At 41.5% G+C, this 27743-nt stretch overlaps 1 protein-coding gene across 2 annotated transcripts in view; it reads left to right on the plus strand.

The window, feature by feature from the left end:
* NBDY (negative regulator of P-body association) overlaps positions 1–24127 on the plus strand; it is a 134730-nt gene extending 110603 nt beyond the window's left edge. The window contains exon 3 of one of the 2 annotated variants that reach the window (XM_063660597.1): positions 18521–24127. In XM_063660597.1, the coding sequence (XP_063516667.1) occupies positions 21765–23483 (1719 nt within the window). In that variant the 5' untranslated portion in view covers positions 18521–21764 and the 3' untranslated portion in view covers positions 23484–24127. The remainder of the gene's footprint in view (positions 1–18520) is intronic. The other variant, XM_054471319.2, reaches the window with a different exon arrangement.
* The last annotated feature ends 3616 nt before the right edge of the window (positions 24128–27743 follow it).

Here is a 27743-nt window from a genome sequence, read left to right on the forward strand (position 1 = left end):
GAGACCAGAGCAAATGGCCCCAGTCTTGGCCATCAGTGAACAGTGGTTTCTCTTAAACCCATTTCAAGATGGGGACGCTCCACCCACTGGGCTGACTGGTCTTGGGGCTGCCAGACTGTTCTGTCCCCGGGCCTCTAGATTAGCTGCTTCTTCATGGAGTTCCAATGTCAGGTACACTTCCTTAAAGGCTCTGAACCCCGGTGGGGGAAACCCTGGCTTGGGTCTAGTCTACCCAGCCCGGCACATCCTCTCTGATATCTGTGCCTGGAAGAAGGCAAGTGTCCTTGTAGTCTGTTGTCATGTTAAGAAACACCTTCCACTGGATGGCACTGTGGCTCCACAAATAGCAATCACCCCTTTTCCTTCCTCCACTTTGCCTTTCTCTCCTTTTGCTGCCAACCAAACAAAACAAACACAAAAAAACAAAGAAACAAAGAAACTGCACAAGTAGCACCCACCTCATCTTCAGCAGGGCTCCCCACCTATGTGGTTACTTTGGGGAAACTTGCAACAATAGGAGTGATGTCTACCTCTCCTACCCTCTGGATTCTTCTCTGGGCAGGGGGTCCCAGTAATCCAGAGGAGCTTATCCTCAAGAAATGCTATGCTTTTGCTGTGGATTTGTAGCACTGGGGGCAGTGTGAGGGGGTAAAGAGGGAGGGGTGTGTGGGTGTTTAGGCCTGTGTGTGGGCCGCTGCAGATTCTTCTATGAATCTGCACAGGTCTCCTCAGAAGGAGACTGGTGCCTGCCTAGGGAAAACATAGGAAGAAAAGAATGCAGGAAGATCTGGACTGTGTCCTTAGGGGTGGCAAGGTGACTTTGAGTGTCAGAAATCCTCATTTGTAACATTTAACTCCCATCTCATCTGACTTTTTTCCTGTCTTCATCTGTGCTTCTATATGTTCTCAGGCACATACATGTATCCTCACCAATACTCACTAAAAGGTGTCTGCCCAGGCACCTCTGCTCACACTCAGATCCCCACATCTAGGTAACTCTCAATGGGCAGGGTTCTTCAGCTTCCCAGTTTTCTCTTATTCATTTTTGCTCTCCCTTTCTGTCTGGCTTCCCAATATTTGCTGGTGGAGTGTGTGGGATGGTGTGGGGGTGGGGGCAGTGGGGAGCAGGGCAGTCTCTTGGCTCCACTGGCCTCTGTGTGGACCCAGTACAAAGCCTGGCCAAAGGGTCTGATGCTTTTTTCTGGCAGGTGACTCTTCTTGTACGAGGGCACAAGAGGCCATTCGGGCAGCCACCTTTCCACCTGGGATATCCTGCATTTCAGCTCACTCTCATCCTCATTGCTCACCCTGATTCTTTGTGTACTTTTGGAGTTTTTCTTCCTTCACTTTTTTCTTCTTCACTCTTTACTTTTCATCAATTTCTGGTTTAGGGAGTTCAGGATCAGCCTGCAAAAGCAGGGTTGGGTGGGCACAGGAATGTCCTTAGGGAGAGTAAGCCTACTTTTCCTAAGGAAATCAGAAGGACCCTGGCTGACCCCTGGGGGTGTAAGCAGCATCCCCCTCCCCTATCTGCCTTCTCTCAGTATTGCCATAGGTGGCTCATTACCTCCTTTCTCTAGTATCCATTTCCTCCCCGTTTTACATCTCTTCTCCCACCCATTTCCAGGGTACTTCCCTGCCCAGGCCTTGTAGATTAGAAGCTTGTGGCCCCTTGCAATGTGCTGATGACATCTGGAGGGCATGGCTCAGCCTGCACCTCTGTCCTCTGTAGCTTCTCTAGGCCTACTTGTAGATCAAAGCCCTTGATACCACTCGGAAAAGAACCCATCAACAAGAAGCTTCTTGGTGTTGCGTCCTTTCACCGGGACATCACTGGTTTCTCCTTGCCACTTGTTGTGTATGTTGTCACCATGCAGTGAGGCACCTCTGAACTAGGTCCTTCAGGACAGCTGCTGTGGCATGAAGCTGCCACTTCTTGTTCTTGTTGTCTTTCTGGTTCTTCTTCCTCTTCCTCCTCCTCCTCCTCTTTTTTCTTCTTTTCCTTCTTCTCCTTCTCATTTTTCTCCTCTTTCTTCTCTTTTTCCTTTCACTTTCGGCTCTTGGTGGGTCAAGCATTACACTGAGACTGCTTCTTCCTCTGCTCCTGGTGATGCAGGATGCCCCTTTGCAGAACAAAAGTGAGACAGGCCTCACTTGTTCTTAAAGGAGCAGATATGAAGGTCACCAGTTCAGTCCCTCTGGTGCTCCACAAAGGCGCCCATGTGTTACTTTTCATGAAATGTCACCATGAACCCACCCCTTAATCCGTTCCTCATGGCTCACCGTTCTTTCCCATTCTCTTTGTGGATGCTCTAAATGTGTAATCCTGAGCCAGCAGGAGCCTTGGCAAGTTGTCCCCCTTTGCCTTTTCTTTCAATCCAGCCATGTGAACACAACGATCCAGATTTCAGTGTGTATAGGCAGGCTGTCTCTCCCACGTGCCCATTTGCCCACTCTCACTCACACAGCCAGGCACTCAGAGACCACAGACAGAGACACAACCACATGGACTCACAGGGAAACCCCGACAACCACAAATATAATCACAAATGCACATGCACAGGGAGATACACACACACACAGACACAAAGACATACACTAACACATGCACACTCACAAACTCATAGACACACACACGCACACACACACACACACAAATCCTCACACAGGCCCAGGGGTGCAGGCCCAAGCATTCACCCACACAGACGCACACACACATGTGTTGCCACAGCCACCAGACTGCCCATGAACTCTCCCATAAAGGCTCTCAGTCAGTCACAGGCAATGGGCTATGGGTGAGGATTCCTGGCTCCAGGCCTGGGTCATTATGCTGTTGATTGGGCAACTAAGGCCTTCTCCTGAGAACGAATGCGAATGCGGGAAGTCTGTTATCAGATAAGCCCCAGCAGCCAGTGTGAAACTGGAGCCTCCTGGGTCAACCTGCTTAAAAAGGGACCACACTTTGGGTAGAGGCAGAGAGTCCCCTTGGGACCCTCGGCCCTCTGTGATGGCATGAGAATCTGTGTTGCGTGGTGGCCTTCCCCAGTTCCCGTAAGCCACCCTCGCGTCACCCCTGCCCCTCCCCCCCACCCCGTGTGAAAGCCAGGACAGCCTGCACAGAGTCAGACTTCAGTCAGTTGCTGAGTATCCCCTCTGAGGGAGAATCCTGCCACACACCCTGTGACTGCCTGTTGAGCTGTTCGCTCATTTTGGTGACCTCCATGTGCCAGCCCAAGGTGGTAAACTCTATCTGGAGCTCCAGGCTTTGGGAGAACCACCAGTCCTGCAGCAAAACCTTGGGTAATTCAGCTGGGTGACCAGCACCTTGTCCTGGGGCGGCAGCCCCATTATCCCAGTCTTCCTGTGGTTTCCCAGTGGCCATGATTATGTATCATTTGTCTTCTATTTTTCTGCATGAGCATGAGCCATGAAACCTGGAGAGGGCCAAAGGAAAAGCAAAGGCTGGCTGCATAAAGAGGATTTCCGCAGTGTCTTCCGCCTACTGGTCCTAGGTCTTAGGGTCCCTTAACTTTGGTGGTCAACCTGAGACCAGGTGGCTGGTTCCTTTTTATCCTCCCTGTCTTTTTTGTTTCTCTTTCCCTTTTCTTTTTTTCACATTGGAAAGGGTGGAGGCCGTCGGATTGGAGGGGCAGGGTTAAGCTTGTAGTTGGCCTTTGTAGAGCCATAGTGCCATCGAGCGGAATCTGTTTCTGGAAACTGGAGGCAGCTGGGCACGAGTGCTGGAGAAATCCCAGGAGCACGAAAGAGATGGTGGTGGTGTGGGGCCCCCAGGCCAAAGCTGGACGAGAGAGGAACTCCTGGCTGGCCCTTTGCCTTTGCTCATTACCAGGATGGCACCTGGGCTCCACAGCCCTCTCCGAAAAAAGGGCAGGAAGGGGCGGCCCTCCATGGGTTCCCCTGGCCATCTCCAGGAATTGCCGGGCAGGAGTCGTCCCACCCACAGCACCCCAAATCTCCTTGGTTCACTAGGAGGATAGGGGACCTCTGGCCCCAGAGTGATTGCAGGCAAGGGCCCTCCAGAACTCCCCACAAAAGAGACCAGTGTAAACGACCCCAGTCTCGGCCATCAGTAGTCAGTGGCTTCCCTTAAGCCCACCTCAAGATGGCTGCCAGGGCACCTCCGCCCTCTGGACTGACTGGTCTTGGGGCTGCCTGGCTGCTCTGTCCCTGGACCTCTAGATTAGCTGCTTCTCCGTGGGGTCCAAATGGCAGGCACACTTCCTTCAAAGGCTTAAAACCACGATGAGGGAAACCCTGGCTTAGTCAGAGTCTGCCCAGCCTGACATATTCTCGCTGAAATCTGTGCCTGTCAGAAGGCAAGTGTCCCTGCAGCCTGTCGTGTTCAGAAACAAGTGCCGCTGGATGGCAGTGTGGCTCCAGAAATGGCAGTCACTTATTTCCCTTGCCTTTCTCTTTCTCATTTTGCTTCCAACAAAACAAAACAAACAACAATAAAACAAAACAAAACAAAAAGAAAAGAAACAAAGAAACCAGCCAAGGAGCACTCACCTCACCTACAGCAGGACTCCCCACCTACATGGTCTCTTTGGGGAAACCTGCAACAATCAAAGGGCTCTCTGCCTCCCTCCTTCCCTCTGGATTCCTCTATGGACAGGGGTCCCAGTGAGCCAGAGGAGCCTATCCTCAAGAAATCCCACCCTTGGGGCTGTGGCATTGTGGGGATAGGTTGCACTGGCGGCAATGTGAAGGGGTACAGGGGGAGGGGTGTGTGAGTGTATGGGCCTGCTTGTGGGCCACTGCTGATTACTTCTGTGAATTTGCACAAGCCTCCTAAGGAGACCAGGCTGCCTGCTTTTGCGCACTACGCTTGTAGATAGGCAACACATTGTTTCTTGGGGAACGGACAAAAGCTTGGATCAAAAGCAGCCAGGTCCAACAGGCATCCATAGATTGTTGACCCTTCTAGCAGAAGAAGGTCGGGCCAGGTGTCTGTCAGGATGAGACTCGACAGATTGGACACCTGTCCCACGCCTTCAGCTACGTTTCTCACTGGAGCCCAGGCACTCATCCATGCCCAGGAGTAGGAGGGGTATTCTGGGTGGCTTCCACAGGCGGCTCTCCTAGAGAGAGCCACTTGGCATAGCTGATGGAGCATGCGTGCTCACTGAATGTGGTGGCTCACCAGTTAATTCCCCGGGCATCTTGGTCATTCTGCCAAATACATGGGTAGTCAGGCCCCAGCCATGCTCACTTTCGCCTGGGCCTCCTCTGTGTTCCTGTGCTGGGCATGGAAGTGAAGGTTGAGGCTGGCGTGTCTTTGCAGGTGGTGAGGTGGCTGTTCCTTGGTTTGATACAGAGCTCTCTGGGCTCCTCAAGCTGAATTCTATTGCTTGTCAGATTATTCAACCTGGAAAAATGGATGAGATGGGGGGTACAAATTGTGCCACCCCTTTTGGGTCTCCAGGCAGAAATGGGAAAGCCGGGCACGGGTCCTTCATACAGAACACTTGTTGAGATGCAAAGCTGTGGCCTCATTGCTCTAAAGGTTGCATGTCTTACCCATGCCTCTCAGTGACTGGAGAGCAGCATGGAACACAACCCTCTCAGAATATTGCAAATGTTTTCTTTCTTCGCTTGTTACAAGTCTTCCTGGATGTGTAGGCCGCACTGGGAACGTGCAGACCTTCAGAGGAGAGAAAATTCTCCCCACGGGTTATGATTCCCACGCTCAGAGGGGTATGACCTACTCTCACGAACATCAGTTTCATGCATGGGCTTGCACTCTCAGGGCATTCCAGGAAGAAGGGCAACATTACCATGGAACAGGAATCACTCCCTTTCTGTCACTTGTCAACTAATGTGAATCCTTTTCTCATGTGTAGTAATCACCATGGGGGCACCTCCAGTGCCTGCATAGGGAAAATGCAGGAAGAAAGGAATGCAGGAAGATCTGGACAGAGTTCTTCGGGGTGGCATTGGGATTCTGAATGTCAGAGGTCCTCATTTTTAACATTTAACTCCCATCACATCTCACCTTTTTCCTGTCTTTATCTGTGCTTCCATACATCCTCAGGCACATACATGTATCCTCACCCATAGTCACTCAAAAGTGTAGGTCCAGGCACCTCCCCTAAAACCTGGATCCCATTGTCTAGGCAACTCTAAGTGGGCAGGGTTCTTCAGCTTCCAGGTTCTCTTTTGTTCATCTTTCTTGTCCCTATCTGTGTGGCTTTCCAATATTTGTTGGCAGATGGTGCAGGATGGGGTGGTGGTGGGGGCAGTGGGGACCAGGGTAGCCTCCAGGCTTGCAAGGCCTCTGTGCCAATGTGGTGCAGACCTGGGACTAAGGGGCTGACTCTCTTGGCTGATGGCTCTTCCTCCTCTGTGAGGCCACAGGAGGCCACTTGGGCTACTACCTGTCTACTTGGGACACTCTGCATTCCAATTCACTCTCATTCTCATTGCTCACTCTAATTCTTTGTGTACTTTTGGAGTTTTTCTCCCTTCACTTTTTTTTTTTATTATACTTAAAGTTCTGGGGTACATGTGCAGAACATGCAGGTTTGTTACATAGATATAGACGTGCCATGGTGGTTTGCTGAACCCATCAACCCGTCACCTACATTAGATATTTCTCTTAATGCTATCCCCCCCCAGCTCCCCACCCCATGACAGGCCCTGGTGTGTGATGTTCCCCTCCCTGTGTCCATGTGTTCTCATTCTTCAACTCCCACTTATGAGTGAGAACATGTGGTGTTTGGTTTTCTGTTCTTCTGTTAGTTTGCTGAGAATGATGGTATCCAGCTTCATCCATGTCTCTGCAAAGGACGTGAACTCATCCTTTTTGATGGTTGCATAGTATTCCGTGATGTATATGGGCCACATTTTCTTTATCCAGCTTATCATTGATGGGCATTTGGGTTGGTTCCAAGTCTTTGCTATTGTGAACAGTCCGGAAATAAACATATGTGTGCATGTCTCTTTAGAGTAGAATGATTTATAATCCTTTGGGTATGTACCCAGTAACAGGATTGCTGAGTCAAATGGTATTTTTAGTTCTAGATGCTTGAGGAATTGCCACACTGTCTTCCAGAATGGTTGAACTAATTGACACTCCCACCAACAGTGTAAAAGCATTCTTATTTCTCCACATCCTCTTCAGCATGTTATTTTCTGACATTTTAATGATCAGCATTGTAACGGGCATGAAATGGTATCTCATTGTGGTTTTGATTTGCATTTCTCTAATGCCCAGAGATGATGAGCTTTTTTCGTATGTTCATTGGCTGCATAAATGTCTTCTTTTGAGAAGTCTCTGCTCATATCCTTTGCCCACTTTTTGATGGGGTTGTTTGTTTTTTTCTTGTAAATTGGTTTAAGTTATTTGTAGATTCTGGATATTAGCCCTTTGTCAGATGAGTAGATTGCAAAGAGTTTCTCCCATTCTGTAGGTTGCCTTTTCACTCTGATGATAGTTTCTTTTGCTGTGCAGAAGCTCTTTAGTTTAATTATATCTCATTTGTCTATTTTGGCTTTTGTTGCCATTGCTTTTGGTGTTTTAGTCATGAAGTCTTTGCCCACTCCTATGTTCTGAATGGTATTACCTAGGTTTTCTTCTAGGGTTTTTATGGTTTTAGGTCTTAGGTATAAGTCTTTAATCCATCTTGAGTTAATTTTTGTATAAAGTGTAAGGAAGGGTTCCAGTTTCAGCTTTCTGCATATGGCTAGCCAGTTTTCCCAGCACCATTTATTAAATAGGGAATCCCTTCCCCATTTCTTTTTTGGTCAGGTTTGTCAAAGATCAGATGGTTGTAGATGTATGTTGTTATTTCTGAGGCCTCCATTCTGTTCCATTGGTTTATATATCTGTTTTGTTACCAGTACCATGTTGTTTTGGTTACTGTAGCCTTGTAGTATAGTTAGAAGTCAGGTAGTGTGATGCCTCCAGCTTTGTTCTTTTTGCTTAGGATTGTCTTGGCTATTTGGGCTCTTTTTGATTCCATTTGAACTTTAAAGTAGTTTTTTTCTAATTCTGTGAAGAGAGTCAGGGGTAGCTTGATGGGGATAGCATTGAATCTATAAATTACCCTGGGCAGTATGGCCATTTTCATGATATTGATTCTTCCCATTCATGAGCATGGAATGTCCTTCCATTTGTTTGTGTCCTCTTTTATTTCATTGAGCAGTAGTTTGTAGTTATCCTTAAAGAGGTCCTTCACGTCCCTTATAAGTTGGATTCCTAGGTATTTTATTCTCTTTGTAGTAATTGTGAATGGGAGTTCACTCATGATTTGGCTCTGTGTTTGTCTGTTTTTGGGGTATAGAAATGCTTGTGATTTTTGGACATTGATTTTGTATCCTGAGACTTTGCTGAATTAGCTTATCAGCCTAAGGAGATTTTGGGCTGAGACGATGGGGTTTTCTAAATATACAGTCATGTTATCTGCAAACAGAGACAATTTGACTTCCTCTTTTTGTAATTGAATACGCTTTATTTCTTTGTCTTGCCTGATTGCCCTGGCCAGAACTTCCAATACTGTGTTGAATAGGAGTGGTGAGAGAGGGCATTCTTGTCTTGTGCCAGTTTTCAAAGGGAATGCTTCCAGTTTTTTACCATTCAGTATGATATTGGCTGTGGGTTTGTCATGAATAGCTCTTATTGTTTTGTGATACATTCCATGAATACCTAGTTTATTGAAAGTTTTTAGCATGAAGGCTGTTGAATTTTGTCAAAGGCCTTTTCTGCATCTATTGAGGTAAGCGAGTGGTTTTTGTCATTGGTTCTGTTTATGTGATGGATTAAGTTTATTGATTTGCATATGTTGAACCAGCCTTGCATCCCAGGGATGAAGCTGACTTGATCGTGGTAGATAAGCTTTTTCAAATGCTGCCTAAAATCCTCCTTTTTTGTTGTGTCTCTGCCAGGCTTTGGTATCAGGATGATGCTGGCCTCATAAAAGTTAGGGAGTTAGGGAGGATTCCCTCTTTTTCTATTGTTTGGAATAGTTTCAGAAGGAATGATACCAGCTCCTCTTTGTACCTCTGGTAGACTTCGTCTGTGAATCCATCTGGTCCTGGACTCTTTTTTGGTCAATAGGCTATTAATTGTTGCCTCAGTTTCAGAGCCTGTTATTGGTCTATTCAGGGATTCGACTTCTTCCTGGTTTTGTCTTGGGAGAATGTACGTGTCCAGGAACTTATCCATTTCTTCGAGATTTTCTAGTTTATTTGCATAGAGGTGTTTATAGTATTCTCTGATGGTAGTTTGTATTTCTGTGGGATCAGTGGTGATATCCCCTTTATCATTTTTCATTGCATCTATTTGATTCTTCTCTCTTCTTAGGCTGGCTAGCGGTCTATCTATTTTGTTGATCTTTTCAAAAAACGAGCTCCTGGATTCATTGATTTTTTTGATGGGTTTTTCTTGTCTCTGTATTCTTCAGTTCTGATCTGATCCTAGTTATTTCTTGCCTTCTGCTAGATTTTGAATTTGTTTGCTTCTGCTTCTCTATTTCTTTTAAATGTGATGTTAGGTTGTTGATTTTAGATCTCTCTTGCTTTCTCTTGTGGGCATTTACTGCTATAAATTTCCCTCTCCACACTGCTTTATTTTTATTTTTATTTTTTTAATTACTATTATACTTTAAGTTTTAGGGTATACGTGCACAATGTGCAGGTTAGTTACATATGTATACATGTGCCATGCTGGTGTGCTGCACCCATTAACTCACCATTTAGTATTAGGTATATCTCCTAATGTTATCCCTCCCCCCTCCCCCCACCCCACAACAGTCCCCAGAGTGTGATGTTCCCCTTCCTGTGTCCATGTGTTCTCATTGTTCAATTCCCATCTATGAATGAGAACACACGGTGTTTGGTTTTTTGTCCTTGCGATAGTTTACTGAGAATGATGATTTCCAATTTCATCCATGTCCCTACAAAGACATGAACTCATCATTTTTTATGGCTGCATAGTATTCCATAGTGTATATGTGCCACATTTTCTTAATCCAGTCTATCATTGTTGGACATTTGGATTGGTTCCAAGTCTTTGCTATTGTGAATAGTACTGCAATAAACATATGTCCACACTGCTTTAAACGTGTCCCTGAGATTCTAGTACGTTGTGTCTTTGTTCTCATTCATTCAAGGAACATATTTATTTCTGCCTTCATTTTGTTATTTACCCAGTAGTCATTCAGATGCAGGCTGTTCAGTTTTCATGTGGTTGTGTGGTTTTGAGTGAGATTCTTAATCCTGAGTTGTAATTTGATTGCGCAGTGGCCTTAGAGACTGTTTGTTATAATTTCCGTTCTTTTGCATTTGCTGAGGAGTGTTTTACTTCCAATTATTTGGTCAGTTTTAGAATAAGTGTGATGTGCTGCTGAGAAGAATGTATATTTTGTTGATTTGGGGTGGAGAGTTCTGTAGATGTCTATTAGGTTCACTTGGTCCAGAGCTGAGTTCAAGTCCTGGATATCCTTGTTAATTTTATTTCTCACTGATCCATCTAATATTGACAGTCTCCCACTCTTTTTATGTGGGAATGTAAGTCTCTTTGTAGGTCTCTAAGAACTTGCTTTATGAATCTGTGTGCTTCTGTATTGGGTGCATATATATTGAGAATAGTTAGCTCTTCTTGTTGCATTGATTTATTTACCATTATGTAATGTCCTTCTTTGTCTCTTTTGATCTTTGTTCATGTAAACTCTGTTTTATCTGAGACTAGGATTGCAACACCTGCTTTTTTTTTTGCTTTCCATTTGCTTGGTATGTATTCCTCCATCCCTTTCGTTGAGCCTATGTGTGTCTTTGCATGTGGGGTGGGTCTCCTGAATACAGCACACCAATGGGTCCTGACTCTTTATCCAATTTGCCAGTCTGTGTCTTTTAATTGGGGCATTTAGCCCATTTACATTTAAGGTTAATATTGTTATGCGTGCATTTAATCCTGTCGTTATGATGCTAGCTGGGTTTTTTTGCCTGTTAGTTGATGCAGTTTCTTCATCTTGTTGATAGTCTTTACAATTTAGTATGTTTTTGCAGTGGCTGGTACTTGTTGATCCTTCCATGTTTAGTGCTTCCCTCAGGAGCTCTTGTAAGGCAGGCCTGGTGGTGACAAAACCTCTCAGCATTTGCTTGTCTGTAAAGGATTTTATTTCTCCTTTGCTTATGAAACTTAGTTTGGCTGAATATGAAATTCTGGGTTGAAGATTCTTTTCTTTAAGAATGTTGAATATTGGCCCCCACTCTTTTCTGGCTTGTAGGGTTTCTCCTGAGAGACCTGCTGTTAGTCTGATTGGCTTCCCTGGTAACCCAACCTTTCTCTCTGTCTGCCCTTAATATTTTTTCCTTCATTTCAACCTTGGTGAATGTGATGATTATGTGTCTTGGGGTTGCTCTTCTCAAGGAGTATCTTTGTGGTGTTTTCTGTATTTCCTGAATTTCAATGTTGGCCTGCCTTGCTAGACTGGGGAAGTTCTCCTGGATAATATCCTGCAGATTGTTTTCCAACTTGGTTCCATTCTCCCTGTCACTTTCAGGTACACCAATCAAATGTAGTTTTGGTCTTTTCACATACTCCCATATTTCTTGGAGGCTTTGCTCATTTCTTTTGACTCTTTTTTCTCTAATCTTGTCTTCTTACTTTATGTTATTGAATTGATCTTCAATCTCTGATATCCTTTCTTCTGCTTGATCCATTCAGCTATTGATACCTGTGTATGCTTCACGAAGTTCTCATGCTGTTTTTCAGCTCCATCAGGTCATTTATCTTCCTCTCTAAACTGGTTATTCTAGTTAGCAATTCATCTAACCTTTTTTCAAGGTTCTTAGCTTCCTTGCATTGGGTTAGAACATGTTCCATTAGCTTGGAGGAGTTTGTTATTACTCACCTTTTCAAGGCTACTTCTGTTAATTTTTCCAACTCATTCTTTGTCCAGTTTTGTTCCTTTGCTGGCGAGGAGTAATGATCCTTTGGAGGAGAAAAAGTGTTCTGTTTTTTGGAATTTTCAACCTTTTCGTGCTGGTTTCTCCCCATCTTCATGGATTTATCTACCTTTGGTCTTTGAAGTTGATGACCATCAGCTGAGGTCTCTGATTGGATGTCCTTTCTGTTGATGTTGATACTATTCCTTTCTGCTTGTTAGTTTTTCTTCTAACAGTCTGGCCCCTCTGCTGAAGGTCTGCTGGAGTTTTGCTGGAGGTCCACTCCATACCCTGTTTTCCTGGGTATCACTAGCGGAGGCTGCAGACTAGCAAAGATTGCTGCCTGTTCTTTCCTCTGGAACCTTTGTCCCAGAGGGACACCTGCCAGATGCCAGCCAGAGCTCTTCTGTATGAGGTATCTGTCAGTTCCTACTGGGAGGTGTCTCCCAGTCAGGATACACGAGTGTCAGGGACTCACTTGAGGAGTCAGTCTGTCCCTCATCAGAGCTCAAACGCTGTGGTGGGAGATCTGCTGCTCTATTCAGAGGTACCAAGCAGGGACGTTTAAATCTGCTGAAGCTGCACCCCCAACTGCCCCTTCCCCCAGGTGCTCTGTCACAAGGAGGTGGGGGTTTTATCTATAAGTTCCTGACTGGAACTATTGCCTTTTTTTCAGAGATGCCCTGTGCAGAGAGGAGGGGATCTGGAGAGGCAGGTTGGCCACAGTGGCCTTGCTGAGCTGCGGTGGGCTCCATCCAGTTCGAACTTTCCAGCAGCTTTGTTTACACTGTAAGGGTAAAACTGCCTACTTAAGCCTCAGCAATGGCAGATGCCCCGCCCCCCACCAAGCTCCAGGGTCCCAGGTCAAGCTCAGAGTGGTGTGCTAGCAGTGAGAATTTCAAGCCAGTAGATCTTAGCTTACTGGGCTCCATGGGGTTGGGACCCACCGAGCCAGACTGTTTGGCACCCTGGCTTCAGCCTGCTTTCCAGGGGAGTGAATGGTTTTGTCTGGCTGGACTTCTGGGTGCCACTGGGGCATTAAAAAAAAAAAAAAAACTTCTGTGGCTAGCTTGGTGTCTGCCCAAATGGCCACCCAGTTTTGTGCTAGAAACCCAGGGCCCTGGTGGCATGGGTACTGGAGTGAATCTCCTGGTCTGCGGGTTGTGAAGACCATGGGAAAGGTGCAGTATCTGTGCTGGAGTGCATGGTATAGTCCCTAACGGCTTCCCTTGGCTAGGAGAGGGAGTTCCCTGACACTTTGCATTTCCTTGGTGAGGTGACACCCCTACCCTGCTTTGGCTCACCCTCCTTGGGCTGCACCCACTGTCCAACCAGTCCCGGTGAGACTGGTACCTCAGTTTGAAATGTAGAAATCACCCATCTTCTGCATCAATCTCACTGGGAGCTGCAGACTGGAGCTGTTCCTATTCCACCATCTTGCCAGCCTCCCACTTTTTTTTTATCTTCACTGTCTTTACTTTTAGTCCACTTGTGGTTTGAGGAGGGTCGGGTGGGCACGGGCACATCATTATGGAGAACATGCTTACTTTTCCTAAGAAAATTAGATGGACCCTGGCTGACCCCTGAAGTGCATAATCAGAATCCCCCTCCTCTTTCTGCCCTCCTTATTGCCATAGGTGGCTGATTACCTCTTTTTCTTGGTGTCCTGTTTCTCCCCATTTTTCATCTCTCCTCCCATTTCCAGGGTCCTTCCCTCCCTTGGCCTTATGTACTAGGGACTTGGTGGCCCCTTGAAGTGTGCTGATGATATTCAGAGGGCAAGATTTTGCCTGCACCTTTGTTCTCCTTTGCTCCTGCAGGGCTACTTGTGGATCAGTGCCCTTGATCCCACTCAGAAAGGACCCCATCGATGAGAAGCTTTTCAGTGGTGTGTCCTTTCACCCGGACATCATTCATGTCTCTTTGTTGCTTGTTGTGTATGTCACCATGCAGTGATACACCCCTGAACTAGATCCTTCAGGACAGCTTGGGTGACATGAAGCTGCCACTTGTTGTTCTTTTTCTCCTCTTTCTTTCTTCTTCTTCTTCCTTTTTCCTTTCACTTTCAGCTTTCTGCGGTACAAATGTTCTATCGAGACAGCTTCTTCTTCTGCTCATTGGTGATGGGTGTGTCCCCTTGCAGCACCAGGCCTGGAGGGAGGCTTCACTTTCATTTTTAAAGGACCAGAGATGAAAGTCACCAGTTCAGTTTCTCTGGTGAACAATGAGAACACTTGGACACAGGGTGGGGAACATCACACACCGGGGCCTGTCTTGCGGTTGGGGGAGGGGGGAGGGATAGCATTAGAGATATACCTAATGTAAATGATGAGTTAATGGGTGCAGAACACCAAAATGGCACATGTATACATATGTAACAAACCTGCACATTGTGCACATGTACCCTAGAACTTAAAGTGTATATATATATATATATATATATATATATATATATACACGTGTATATATATACATATATATATAAAGCCACCCAGGTGTTACTTTTATGTGAAATGTCATCGTGAATTCATGGATTTTCCAGTACCTCTTGGCTCGCTCTTTGTCCCCATTCTTTTTGTGGACTCTGTAAATGTCCAATCCTGAGCCAGTGGGAGCCTTGGCAAGTTGTGTCCTTTTGCCTTTCTTTCCAGCCCAGCCATGTGAACACAACAGTGATCCACATTTCAGTGTGTACAGGCAGGCTGTCTCTGCCATGTGTCCATTTGCCCACTCTCACTTACGCAGGCAGATGCCCACAGACCACAGACACAGACACACCCACACATGCACTCAGAAGGGACTCCACACCCCAAAACGTAATCACAAACACAGAAGCAGAGAAACACACAAGAAACTTGACACGGGCACAAGGGTGTGGGCCCAAGTGTTCCCCCACACAGACATGCACACACACACACCCCCACAGGCATAACACTGCCCACAAACTCTCCCATACAGGCTCTGAATCACCACTTGCAATGGGCATGCTTTTCTGTCTCCAGACCTGGGTCATCATGCCATTGATTGGGTAACTTGGGCCTTCCTTTGAGAATGAATGCAGGAAGTCTGTTATCAGATAGGCCCCAGCAGTGGGTGTGAAACTGGAGTTTCCTTGGTCAAACTGCTTAAAAACTTACACTCAGAAAGGATCCCATCGTCACAAAGCTTCTTGATTGTGTGTTTTTTCACGGGGATGTCACTGGTGTCTCTTTGCCCCTCTCGTTCATTGTCATTGCTTCTTCTCAGTCTGATTATTTTGTCTTTTTTTTGTTTTTCATTTTTTATTTTCACTGCTTTACATTATTTTTTAACATAATTAGTATCAGTTTCAGTTTTTGTTTCTTTTGTGTTTTTCAATTTGTTCTTTTACTTTTTTATTTAGTATTTTCAGATTGTGATTGATTTTTGCATTTTCTTTCTATCGTTTTTTCTGGACCAAAGGTAGTCATTTTAGGTGGTGAACTTTTCTTCTTCCCAGTGGTGGATTCATAGTGATATTTTATCTTCTTTTAATTTCATGGTTTTTGAGTCTTTTTTTATTGAGTTGTTTTTGAGTGATTATTGAATGGCTTTATTGAGTGTTATATGAAATATTTTTTCTCCATTTATTTTACTCTGTAACTTTTTTTTTTTCATGGCTTATCAGGGCATTTAAGAAACTTAGTTTTATTAAAGTTGATTATATATCAATTAGGGATTATTAAGTTGTTATTTTGGGAAGATCATTTCTCTTTGCATCATATATTTTAATTTTCTTTTGCTTATTGTTTAAGTGACCCAAGTTATGAACCACATTTTTTTTTTTTTTTTTTTGAGAGGGAGTCTCACTCTGTTGCCTAGGCTGGTGTGCAGTGGTGTGACCTCGACTCATTGCAACCTCCATCTCCCAGGTTCAACCGATTCTTCTGCCTCAGGCTCCTGAGCAGCTGGGACTACAGGTGCATGCCACAATGCCCAGCTGATTTTTCTGTACTTTTAGTAGAGATGGGGTTTCACCATGCTGGCCAGGATGGTCTCCATCTCTTTACCTCGTGATCTGCTCACCTTGGCCTCCCAAAGTGCTGGGATTACAGGCCTGAGCCACTGCACCCGGTGAACCACATCTTTTCTTTTGCTGTTCACCTTAGACTCTTGATCATATTTTGGGGTATTTCTTTTTTTTTTAATTTAATCAAATGTGATAGTAAGAAATGTCATATTTTATGTGTCATTAATAGCTAATAGAGAATATATTTTTGTAATATATATTTAACCTTTACCTCATTCTATAATGCTTTTTACATTTCTGTCATATCTTATACACAATTTTTACTACACTGAGAAATTTATTCTTAAAGTAGTGATAAATCAACTCATTTTAATATAAAATCATGATTTTATAGACTATATGACTTGGCTTAAATAGATCTTTCTGAGAAATCAGGAAAATTTGAAAGTCATCAATAAATTATTTACTCTTTGATAATGAAAATATTTTAATAAAAATGCTAAAAATACTTAATTTTAAACCAAAATACAGTATAGTATCTGGTAAAGAGATTTAAACCTATGTTGCAAAGATGATTAAAATGATTCATATGCAATAACCCTTTATAGAGATTCATTTAAATTAAAATTTATTTTTCTGCATCAAAATGAGGAGATCATCATGACTAAGAAATTTTGGATTACTAAATTCTTAAAAAATTGTCCACTTTTAAAATTCTATTAAGGTACAATAAATCAAACATATACCATGTTTTCTTTATCTTTTATAGAAATTTAAAGTATGATGACAGGTATTTCTTGTTGAGGGGATTAGCTTGTCTCTCATACATTGGTGTTTGGAGAATTGTTTACTGCAACATTTGAAATGGTAATCCACAAATTGTTTAACTTTTTTATTATACCAGCTGAGAATATATTTGCATATTTGTGAAAACAATTGGAAACTGTCTCAGTTCTGTTCATTTTGAGAATTACTATGTTTTGGTGGACACATTTGCTGGAATTTTGTGCAGATATTTTAAAAATATTTAAGTTTATGTGGTTACTATGAGATATTATTAAATAAATAAAACATGTCTGGAGTAATGTGTGTAATACAAACTTATTTTTTGTAACAACAAACAGAAAGAGTTACATGTTGGTAAGTATATGTGTCTTTGGTTATGGAAAAAATTATTAGGCATTTGTTCCATACTTTTAACATCTTTTAACCTCCACAGATTTAGAATTGGTTTTCTGGAAGAAATTGTTAATCTTCTTTTTATACATTTTATATTGTTTTCCTCATTTTAATGCCTTTGTATTATATTTCTAAATATAATTTTCTTTTATAAAACATGCAAACTTTATACGAAGAAAAACATCATAAGTAAACTTAAAGACTATTTATATACAATGTGGTTCCATTTTAAAGATAGATAATGGATGTCATTAATTCATAGAATATATAATACATTTCTTTATATTAATACAGAAACAAAGCCTGATAGAAATATAGTCAAAGAACAGGCAATTCATAGGAGACAAAAATATATGGCCAATAATAATAATAAATACAGTTGACTTTAATATTAGGTCATCATATTTGCCACAATCAAAAAATCTCCAGAATTCTCAGTTTTAGAAAGGATTTGGTTAAATATCTACTGTCTATAAAATTATACGTTTCTAAAGTATTTTATCTGTATCATAATTTTAATGTTTGTAAGTTTTGACTTGTGTTTTATTTGTAGAATATATGGAAATAATTCTACATATCAACAAATTGGCTTGTTTGTAGTAAAAATGTTGCAAGCATATTAAATATCTTTCAACAGAATGATTTTAAAATTATACTGTAATACAATGCAATATTTTGAAGCCACTGAAATATTGAGACTGATCTATTTTTATATTAAAAATTATTAAGAGGTTTATAAGTGAATAAAAACAAATTGCAGAAGTGTATGCTAGGATGATCTAATTTATATTATAAACTCCAAATCTAAATTATTATATTATTATAAATACTATGTATGTGTACATTTAAATAGAAATAAAAAGGTCTAGACAGAATTGATAAGTATGTTTTCTTCTGGAAATAGGAGAAAGACTGAGGAATGGTAAATGTTTAGCAGTAAGAAGAATTCTGTCTATGTCGTTTGAATTATATACAGTTAGATTTTATTCATGTATTTATTCATGTATTATTTGTGTAAATAAATAAATAAATAAATATAAAATTTCCAAGGAATATAGGAGATTGTCAAGGGGCTGTGAGGGAACAATGAGGCTGATTAATCAGTTTTGGAAGCCTAATAAAACGAGTAATAGCGGTAGACATCCCTGTGCTTTTTGGGGGAGAAATATATGCCTAGGATAATAGAAACATCTGGTCCACCTAACAGATGAATTATTTTGCATTCAAATACATTAGATACCAACAAGATGCAGGTTATCATCATTGTATGCCTTGATTTAACATTTATTAAGCACTCATCTAATAATTTTGCATTTTCTTTAACTTGCTTAATAGGGAAAGTGGGGTGTTTTCTGCCCAACAGACATATCTGACCTGTATGATAATGGAATTTCTCATTATAAGTAAGTCAATAAACTTTTGTTCTCTTTCTGTATCTTTCAGTCTTATGATGTAATCAGCGTGATTTCACTTCCTGAATTTTGATGAATTCTAAGACATGGGCAAGATCGGGTTGTAAGACCTCTGAGATTTAAGGCCATGGCCTGGATCATGGTGAACTTACCAAAGCAAACAATGCCTGTGAGATGGTCCTGCAGCAACCAACCAGTGCGCTCTTTTGGTGACATCCAGTTCTTGTTGTATAACTTTATATTCCTATAAATCCATTAAGGCCCCAATAAAGTTTGTCTCTAAGTGCTGTGTTAGATCTATATGACTACATCTAGTAAATTGTGAATTTTAAGTAAATATTTTCTAAGAACTCCTATGTAAAGCATTACTAAAATTAGTGTTGAAATATGACCTTCTTCCTACATTTATTCATTTATTTATGTCTATTTATTCATTTATTTTAGTGAAAAATATAAAGAAAGGAGAGGAAGGTTAAATCCAAAAAAGAATTCAATTTCCAGTACACTTTCTTTACTTTGCTGTCAGTTTTTGCATGGAATCTACATCTTTTTATGCTAATCCTCATCATATTATTTTACATCTTAACTATTTTTTTCTGACTAAAATGGTTGATGTGCTTGTTTTTTGTAATTTTCTACTTTCTAAAATGCTTAGTATTGAACAAATAGAATATCCTAATTAAAAACAGTAATAAATATTATGGTGAAAAAATACAAGTAAAATGGGAAAACATTAGATAGCAGCTTTCAATATTTCATATAGTTCATAAATTTTTCAGGAATTAGAAGGTTATAGAAAAAAATTTATAGACTATAATAATTTCCAGGGATATAAAAAATAAAGCTTCTACCTCTGAATTGTAATAAAAGATAAACAGATTTGAAAGCATATATTATATCCGAAAATGTCAGATAAACTTGGCTTATAAATTAAAATATAAAATAATAATACAATTTGTTCAAATAAGTAATTAAAGCTGACATTGTAAAATGAATATTTAGAGAGATTGTGAAACCTGAGTATTTTACCCAGTCCTCTGAAATTAGTCCCTAGCATCAGAATTAAAGAATCTGAAAAATCACAAATGGAGGAATGGTGACATTTATGTATATTCTAGAGTTATGTTATGCACACTTAATAAATTATAGACAGTTATTTTAAAGATTGTATAATATTACTAATCACACATTAGAGTTTTAAAACTTCTGAGCCAGCCTGAACATCACAAACAGTAAACACAGACTTCTTTAAAATGACATCTGGTGAAAGGTATTTTATGCATCAGAAGACATAGTATTATAAAGATGACAACACTCTTCAAAATAATCAAAATATTTAATGCAACCCTTATCAAAATTAAGGTTGCCTACTTTGAAGAAATTTATAACCTGATTCTAAAGTTCATATGAAAATGTAATGGACCCAGAATAGCCAAAACAATCTTGAAGTATACAAAGTTTGAAGGTCACATTTCCAAATTTTAAAACTTATTACAAAGCTACAATAAACAAGTCTATGTGGTACTGGCATAGGATATAAATATTGATCAATGAAAGAAAAAAAGTCCTTCTGAAGTGTAACAAAATATGCACTAAATAAATTTAAAATGCTGTGACAAAAAAAAAGAAAAAAGAAATAGAATCCAAAGTCCAGACATAAGCCCTCACAAAAGTTAATTTGCAGCCAATTAACTTCTGACAAGGAGGCAAGACATAAGGGAAAATAACTATTTTCAACAAATGGTACTGGGACAACTTGGTATCTACATGCAAAAAAAAAAAAAGAGAAACTTCCACCCCTACCTCATGGAAAATACAAAAATTAACTCAAAATAGGCCAAAGACTCAAATATAAGGGTTACACTATAAAACTCTTGGGAGGAAATATAGAATAAATTTTCGTGACCTTGAATTAAGTATTGGATTTTTAATTCTTACACCAAAGCACAAGTTAATAAAGGAAAAATTAGGTAAACTGGACATAATTAAAATTTTAAAAAAAATTTGCTTCAGTGAACACAGTCAAGAAATATGAAAGACAGCCACAGTACAAGAATATTTTTGCAAATAATATGTCTCATAAATGACTTGTATCTAAAATATATAAGGCCGGGCATGGTGGCTCATCCTGTAATCCCAGCACTTTGGGAGGCCGAGGCAGGTGGATCACTTGAGCTCAGGAGTTCTAGACCAGCCTGGCCAACATGATGAAACCCCATCTTTACTAAAAATACAAAAAAGAAAAAAAATTAGCAGGGTGTGGTGGTGCATGCCTGTAATCTTAGCTACTCAGGAGGCTGAGGTGGGAAGATAGCTTGAACCTGGGAGGCAGAGGTTGCAGTGAGCCAAAATTGCACCAATGCACACTCCAGCCTAGGCAACAGGGCAAGATGCCATCTCAAAAAATAAAATAAAATAATAAAATAAAATAAACAGTAATCACAGCTAAATAATAAACAATAAACCAATTTTATAACGAAAGGATCTGAATAGATTCTTCTGTAAAGAAGACATACAAATCACAAATTACACACGAGAAGATGCTCAACACTATTAGTCATCAGGGAAATGCAAATCAAAATCACAAAGAGATACCAATTTATACCCAGTAGGATACTTATTATTATTATTTTTTTAAATAGCAAAATAATAAATGTTAGAGAGAATGTGGGAAAACAGGAACATGAGGCATTGTTGCTGGTAATGATAAATGGTGCAGCCACCGGGCAAACAATTTTGTGGTTCCTCTCTAAGTTAAACATAGAAATAATGGCTGGGCTTGGTGGCTCACACCTGTAATCCCAGCACTTTGGGAGGCTGAGGTGGATGGATCACCTGAGGTCAGGAATTCGAGACCAGCCTGACCAACATGGTGAAACCCCACCTCTACTAAAAAATACAAAAAATTAGCCCAGCTACTCAGGAGGCTGACGCGGGAGAATCCCTTGAACCTGGGAGGCAGAGGTTGCAGTGAGCCGAGATCGCACCACTGCACTCCAGCCTGGGCGTGACAGAGCAAGACTCCATCTCAAAAAAAAAAGAAAAAAAAGAAAATAAGAGCTATTTATGACAAACCCACAGCCAATATCGTACTGAATGGGCAAAAACTGGAAGCATTCCCTTTGAAAACTGGCACAAGACAAGGATGCCCTCTCTCGCCACTTCTATTCAACATAGTGTTGGAAGTTCTGGCCAGGGAAATTAGGCAGGAGAAGGAAATAAAGGGTATTCAATTAGGAAAAGAGGAAGTCAAATTGTCCTTGTTTGCAGATGACATGATAGTATATCTAGAAAACCCCATTGTCTCAGCCCAAAATCTCCTTAAGCTGATAAGCAACTTCAGCAAAGTCTCAGGATACAAAATCAATGTGCAAAAATCACAAGCATTCTTATACATCAATAACAGACAAACAGAGAGCCAAATCATGAGTGAACTCCCATTCACAATTGCTTCAAAGAGAATAAAATACCTAGGAATCCAACTTACAAGGGATGTGAAAGACCTCTTCAAGGAGAACTACAAACCACTGCTCAAGGAAATAAAAGAGGATACAAACAAATGGAAGAACATTCCATGCTCATGGGTAGGAAGAATCAATATCATGAAAATGGCCATCCTTCCCAAGGTAATTTACAGATTCAATGCCATCCCCATCAAGCTACCAATGACTTTCTTCACAGAATTGGAAAAAACGACTTTAAAGTTCATATGGAACCAAAAAAGAGCCCGCATCGCCAAGTCAATCCTAAGCCAAAAGAACAAAGCTGGAGGCATCACACTACCTGACTTCAAACTATACTACAAGGCTACAGTAACCAAAACAGCATGGTACTGGTACCAAAACAGAGATATAGATCAATGGAACAGAACAGAGCCGTCAGAAATAATGCCACATATCTACAAGTATCTGATCTTTGACAAACCTGACAAAAACAAGAAATGGGGAAAGGATTCCCTATTTAATAAATGGTGCTGGGAAAACTGTCTAGCCATATGTAGAAAGCTGAAACTGGATCCCTTCCTTACACCTTATACAAAAATTAATTCAAGATGGATTAAAGACTTAAATGTTAGACCTAAAACCATAAAAACCCTAGAAGAAAACCTAGGCATTACCATTCAGGACATAGGCATGGGCAAGGACTTCATGTCTAAAACACCAAAAGCAATGGCAACAAAAGCCAAAATTGACAAATGGGATCTAATTAAACTAAAGAGCTTCTGCACAGCAAAGGAAACTACCATCAGAGTGAACAGGCAACCTACAAAATGGGAGAACATTTTCGCAACCAACTCATCTGACAAAGGGCTAATATCCAGAATCTACAATGAACTCCAACAAATTTACAAGAAAAAAACAAACAACCCCATCAAAAAGTGGGCGAAGGACATGAACAGACACTTCTCAAAAGAAGACATTTATGCAGCCAAAAAACACATGAAAAAATGCTCACCATCACTGGCCATCAGAGAAATGCAAATCAAAACCACAATGAGATACCATCTCACACCAGTTAGAATGGCAATCATTAAAAAGTCAGGAAACAACAGGTGCTGGAGAGGATGTGGAGAAATAGGAACACTTTTACACTGTTGGTGGGACTGTAAACTAGTTCAACCCTTGTGGAAGTCAGTGTGGCGATTCCTCAGGGATCTAGAACTAGAAATTCCGTTCGACCCAGCCATCCCATTACTGGGTATATACCCAAAGGACTATAAATCATGCTGCTATAAAGACACATGCACACGTATGTTTATTGCCGCATTATTCACAATAGCAAAGACTTGGAACCAACCCAAATGTCCAACAATGATAGACTGGATTAAGAAAATGTGGCACATATACACCATGGAATACTATGCAGCCATAAAAAAGGATGAGTTCGTGTCCTTTGTAGGGACATGGATGAAATTGGAAATCATCATTCTCAGTAAACTATCGCAAGAACAAAAAACCAAACACCGCATATTCTCACTCATAGGTGGGAATTGAACAATGAGAACACATGGACACAGGAAGGGGAACATCTCACTTCGGGGACTGTTGTGGGGTGGGGGGAGGGGGGAGGGATAGCATTGGGAGATATACCTAATGCTAGATGACAAGTTGGTGGGTGCAGCGCACCAGCATGGCACATGTATACATATGTAACTTACCTGCACATTGCACACATGTACCATAAAACCTAAAGTATAATAATGATAATAATAATAATAATAATAAAAAAAAAGAAAAAAAAAAAAGAAATAACATGCTATCCAGCAATTTTACTCCTGATACATAGCCAAAATAACTAAAAAACAGGTGTTCAAACAAAAATTGTACAGGACCGTTTACAGCAGAAATATTTGTACTAGGAAAATGTGGAAACAACTCAAATGCCCATCAACTGGTGAATGGAAAACAAAATGTATATTCACACAATGGAATATTAATTTGGTCATGTACAGGAAATAAGTATAGATACTGCCAGAATAAACCTTGAAAGCATTATGCCAAAAAAAAAAGGAAAATAATTCTTGCCTAGTGGTCTGGGAAAAGCAAAAGCATTATGCTATGTGAAAAAAACCAGTCACACAGTACCATATATTATATAATTTCATATAAATAAAATGTCCACATGAGGCAAGTCTATAGGTTCAGAAAAAATATTTGCTTAAGGATGGAGTTTCCCTTAAGTTATGATTGAGAATTGATGTCTAAGGATTGTGTGATTTTATTCAGGGTTAATGAAAATGCAAAAGAATTGACTGTAGTGATATTTACACATATCTATGCTTATCTATAAATATCCAAAACCATTGAATTGTACACTTTAAATCATGGATTGTATTATATGTGCATATCTCAAGTTGTTTAAAACAATAGATGTCTGGCTAGCACCTCCCAAGGCAGCCACTCCCAACTTATTTTATTTTATTTTATTTTTTTGAGACAGAGTTTCACTCTTGTTGTCCAGGCCGGAGTGCAATAGTGCAATCTCAGCTCACCGTAACCTCTGCCTCCCAGGTTCAAGGAATTCTCCTGCCTCAGCCTCCCGAGTAGCTGGGATTACAGGCATGCACCACCACACCCAGCTAATTTTATATTTTTGGTAGAGACAGGTTTTCTCCATGTTGAGGCTGGTCTCGAACTCCTGACCTCAGGTGATCCACCCGCCCCTCGGCCTCCCAGTGCTGGGATTACAGACGTGAGCCACCATGTCTGGCCAGCCTCTCCCAACTTATTAAATTCCTATGCAGCAAGATGGCGAAATGGAACTCTTCAGCACTCATAACCTTGCAGAAGTATCCATTTGAACAACTATTCATGCACAAAATTACCTTTACAATGCCTAAAGAAACCAAGTGAGAGATTACAGCACCTGGGTGTAGCAAATAAAGAAAGATGCATTTAAGAGTGGAGAAAGGGCGGGTCATTTGTGGTCAGGAGTTTGAGACCAGCCTGGCCAACATGATGAAACCCTGTTTCTACTAAAAATACAAAAATTAGCCAGGTGTGGTGGCAGGCACTTGTAATCCCAGCTACTCGGGAGGCTGAGGCAGGAGATTCGCTTGAATCTGGGAGGTGGAGTTTGCAGTGAGCCAAGATTGCACCACACACTCCAGACTGAGCAACAGAGCAAGACTCCATTTCCAAAGGGGAAAAAAATAGAGTGGAAAAAGGACAGTTTTACATTATGCACATCACCCCTCCCCCAACTCTAAGTAGCACAGCAAGGAGAAAGATACCCATCTATGAGGGGAAGAAGAAAAAACCTAGTACTGGACTGCCTCAAACCCCCAAACTGGGCCCATTCCAGTAAAACCTTGCACCAGAGAGGCCCCCTTAGCCCCAGGTTCCAGGCTGGTACATGCGGACTGAACTTCCAGGCCTACCTTGACACTAGGTAGGATCCTGCAGACCCAGGCTCTAGGCCTGCACAATAGACTTGGACTCCAAAACTGCCCTAGCACCAGGTTGGCTCCAGTGGCCCTAGGCTTCAAACTGGTACCAGCACCAGACTTCAGCCCTGTCCCAGTGCCAGATTAACACACTGGCATCAAACACCAGGTGGGGACCCATGAAGATATGCTCAATGCCTTCCCAGTGCCAGGCTGGCCTCATGGTCCCACCTTTCAGCTAACCCAGGGTCTAGGCCCTCCCAAATAGACCTCAGTGCTGGGCAGGCCTTCATAGACTTAGACTCCAGAGTTGTCCATGTATACCCATATACAAGGCCAGTATCCAAGGCCCCAGGACCTAGGCCAGACTTTGCTGTCTTAGAATCTAGGGCAGCAACTGTACACTCAGCCTCAAGGCTGACATCAGTGAACACAACTCCAAGCTTGTTCCCATATTCCCAGGCTTCAGGCCAGCCCAGTGGGCTCCAGGCTCCAGACTAGCCCCTGCAGACCCAGGCTCCACACTAGACTTAGCAGTAGGCCAGCCTCAGGCTCCAGGCTGGTCCCTGTGGGCTTACACTTCAGAGAACTCAGAGTCCAGGCCTGTTTCAGCAGACCCAGTGTTCAGGCTTATTCCTGTGTACTCTGGTGTCAGACCATACCCCTTGGACTGAAGTTCCAAGAACACCCCTGTAGACTCAGAATCCAGGTCAGCTTCTGTGGATCCAAGATCCAGAGCCACTCCTGCATCCTTAGGTTCCTGGCTGGCCTAGTGTCAGTCCAGTTTTTGTGAACTCAGACTTCAGACTCATCCTAGTGGAAACAGATGCCAAAGTGCCTGGCCAGCTCCTGCAGACCCAGGGTCAAGTCTCATCCCAGCTCCAGGTCAGCCCCTGTGGACTTAGGCTTGAGGTTGGCCATCATAGATACAGGCTCTAGGCCTGCCCTCATGGACCCAGGCTTCAGATTCATCCCTGCAAACCTCACCCTTGTTGAAGTCTACTCCATTGGACCCAGGTGTCAGGCCCAATACCACAGACGCAGACACTATACTCAGCTGCCTGCTGACCCAGTTACCAGACCTACATGCCTGAGGACTCTGCAAGCAAGCTCATCCTCAAACCTTGTCAGATGGCCTGCTCAGAATCCCTGGATAGGCTGACTGCTGAAGGGTTTTACCTGATAAAGCCAGTCTGCAAGGACTGGAATAAGCCCTTACTTCAGATGTGTAGAAACAAACATATGGCAGTAAGAAATAGGAAAAGCCAGGGAGACATAACATCACCACAATAATACAATCTCCCATTAGCTGAAACAAACAAACAAACAAAAAAAATAGAGATATGTGAACTGTATGACAAAGAGTTCAAAATAATTAATTTTAAGGAAGCTCAGCAAATTTCAAAAAACTGCAGATAAATAACTCAATAAAATCAGAAGATAAATGATCAGAATGAGAAATTTAACAGAGAGGTTGAAATTATTTTAAAAGCCCACAAATTCTGTGGCTGAAAAATACAATGAATTAAGTGAAAAATGCAATAAAGAGCATGAACAGCAGAATTTATGAAGCAGAAGAAAGAATCTAGGAATTTCGATTGTAGGTTATTTGAAAATATACAGTCAGAAAAAAATAAAAAGAAATTAAGAAAGATTACAGATTTTACAAGGCAACATCAAAAGAAGAAGTCTTCATGTGATATGATTTAAAGGAGCAGAGAAAGACAAAGGAGTAGAAATTTTATTTAAAGAAATAATAGTGAAAGCTTTTCAAATCTGTGAAAAGAAATAAATATCCAAGAATAAGAAGGTGAAAAGTCTCCAATGAGATTCAGTCTAAAGAAGACTAATTCATATTATATTCAATCTGTTACAAATTATGGACAAAGACAGGATGTTGGAAGCAGCAAGAGGAAGAAACAAATAACATAGAAGGGAGTTTCAATAAGGCTAGAAGTGGATCTTTCAGCAGAGGCTTTACAGGCCAGGAGAGAGTGGGATGATATATGCCAAGTACTAAAAACAAAACATAACCAAGGATATTTTAACCAGCAAAGCTGTCCTTTGGAAATAAAGAAGAGATAAAGACATTCTCAGATTAACAAAGCTTAAGGAGTTCATTACCACCAGATCTATCTTACAAGAAATGCTAAAGGGAGTTCAATCTGAAAGAAATATATGCCAATTATTAACACAAAAACAAATGAAAATATAAACATATTAATCCCTTCCCCATAAAGAGAGATAAACTCACTGCTGAGTGTTGTTTACTTTTCTTCTGATATCCTCTAACTTAAATACTATAATGTAAATCACACTGATTACATCATAAGACTGAAAGACACAATAAGAGAACAAAAATTTATTG

The sequence above is a fragment of the Pongo pygmaeus genome, chromosome X, assembly GCF_028885625.2.
Source record: "Pongo pygmaeus isolate AG05252 chromosome X, NHGRI_mPonPyg2-v2.0_pri, whole genome shotgun sequence".
NCBI lineage: Eukaryota > Metazoa > Chordata > Mammalia > Primates > Hominidae > Pongo > Pongo pygmaeus.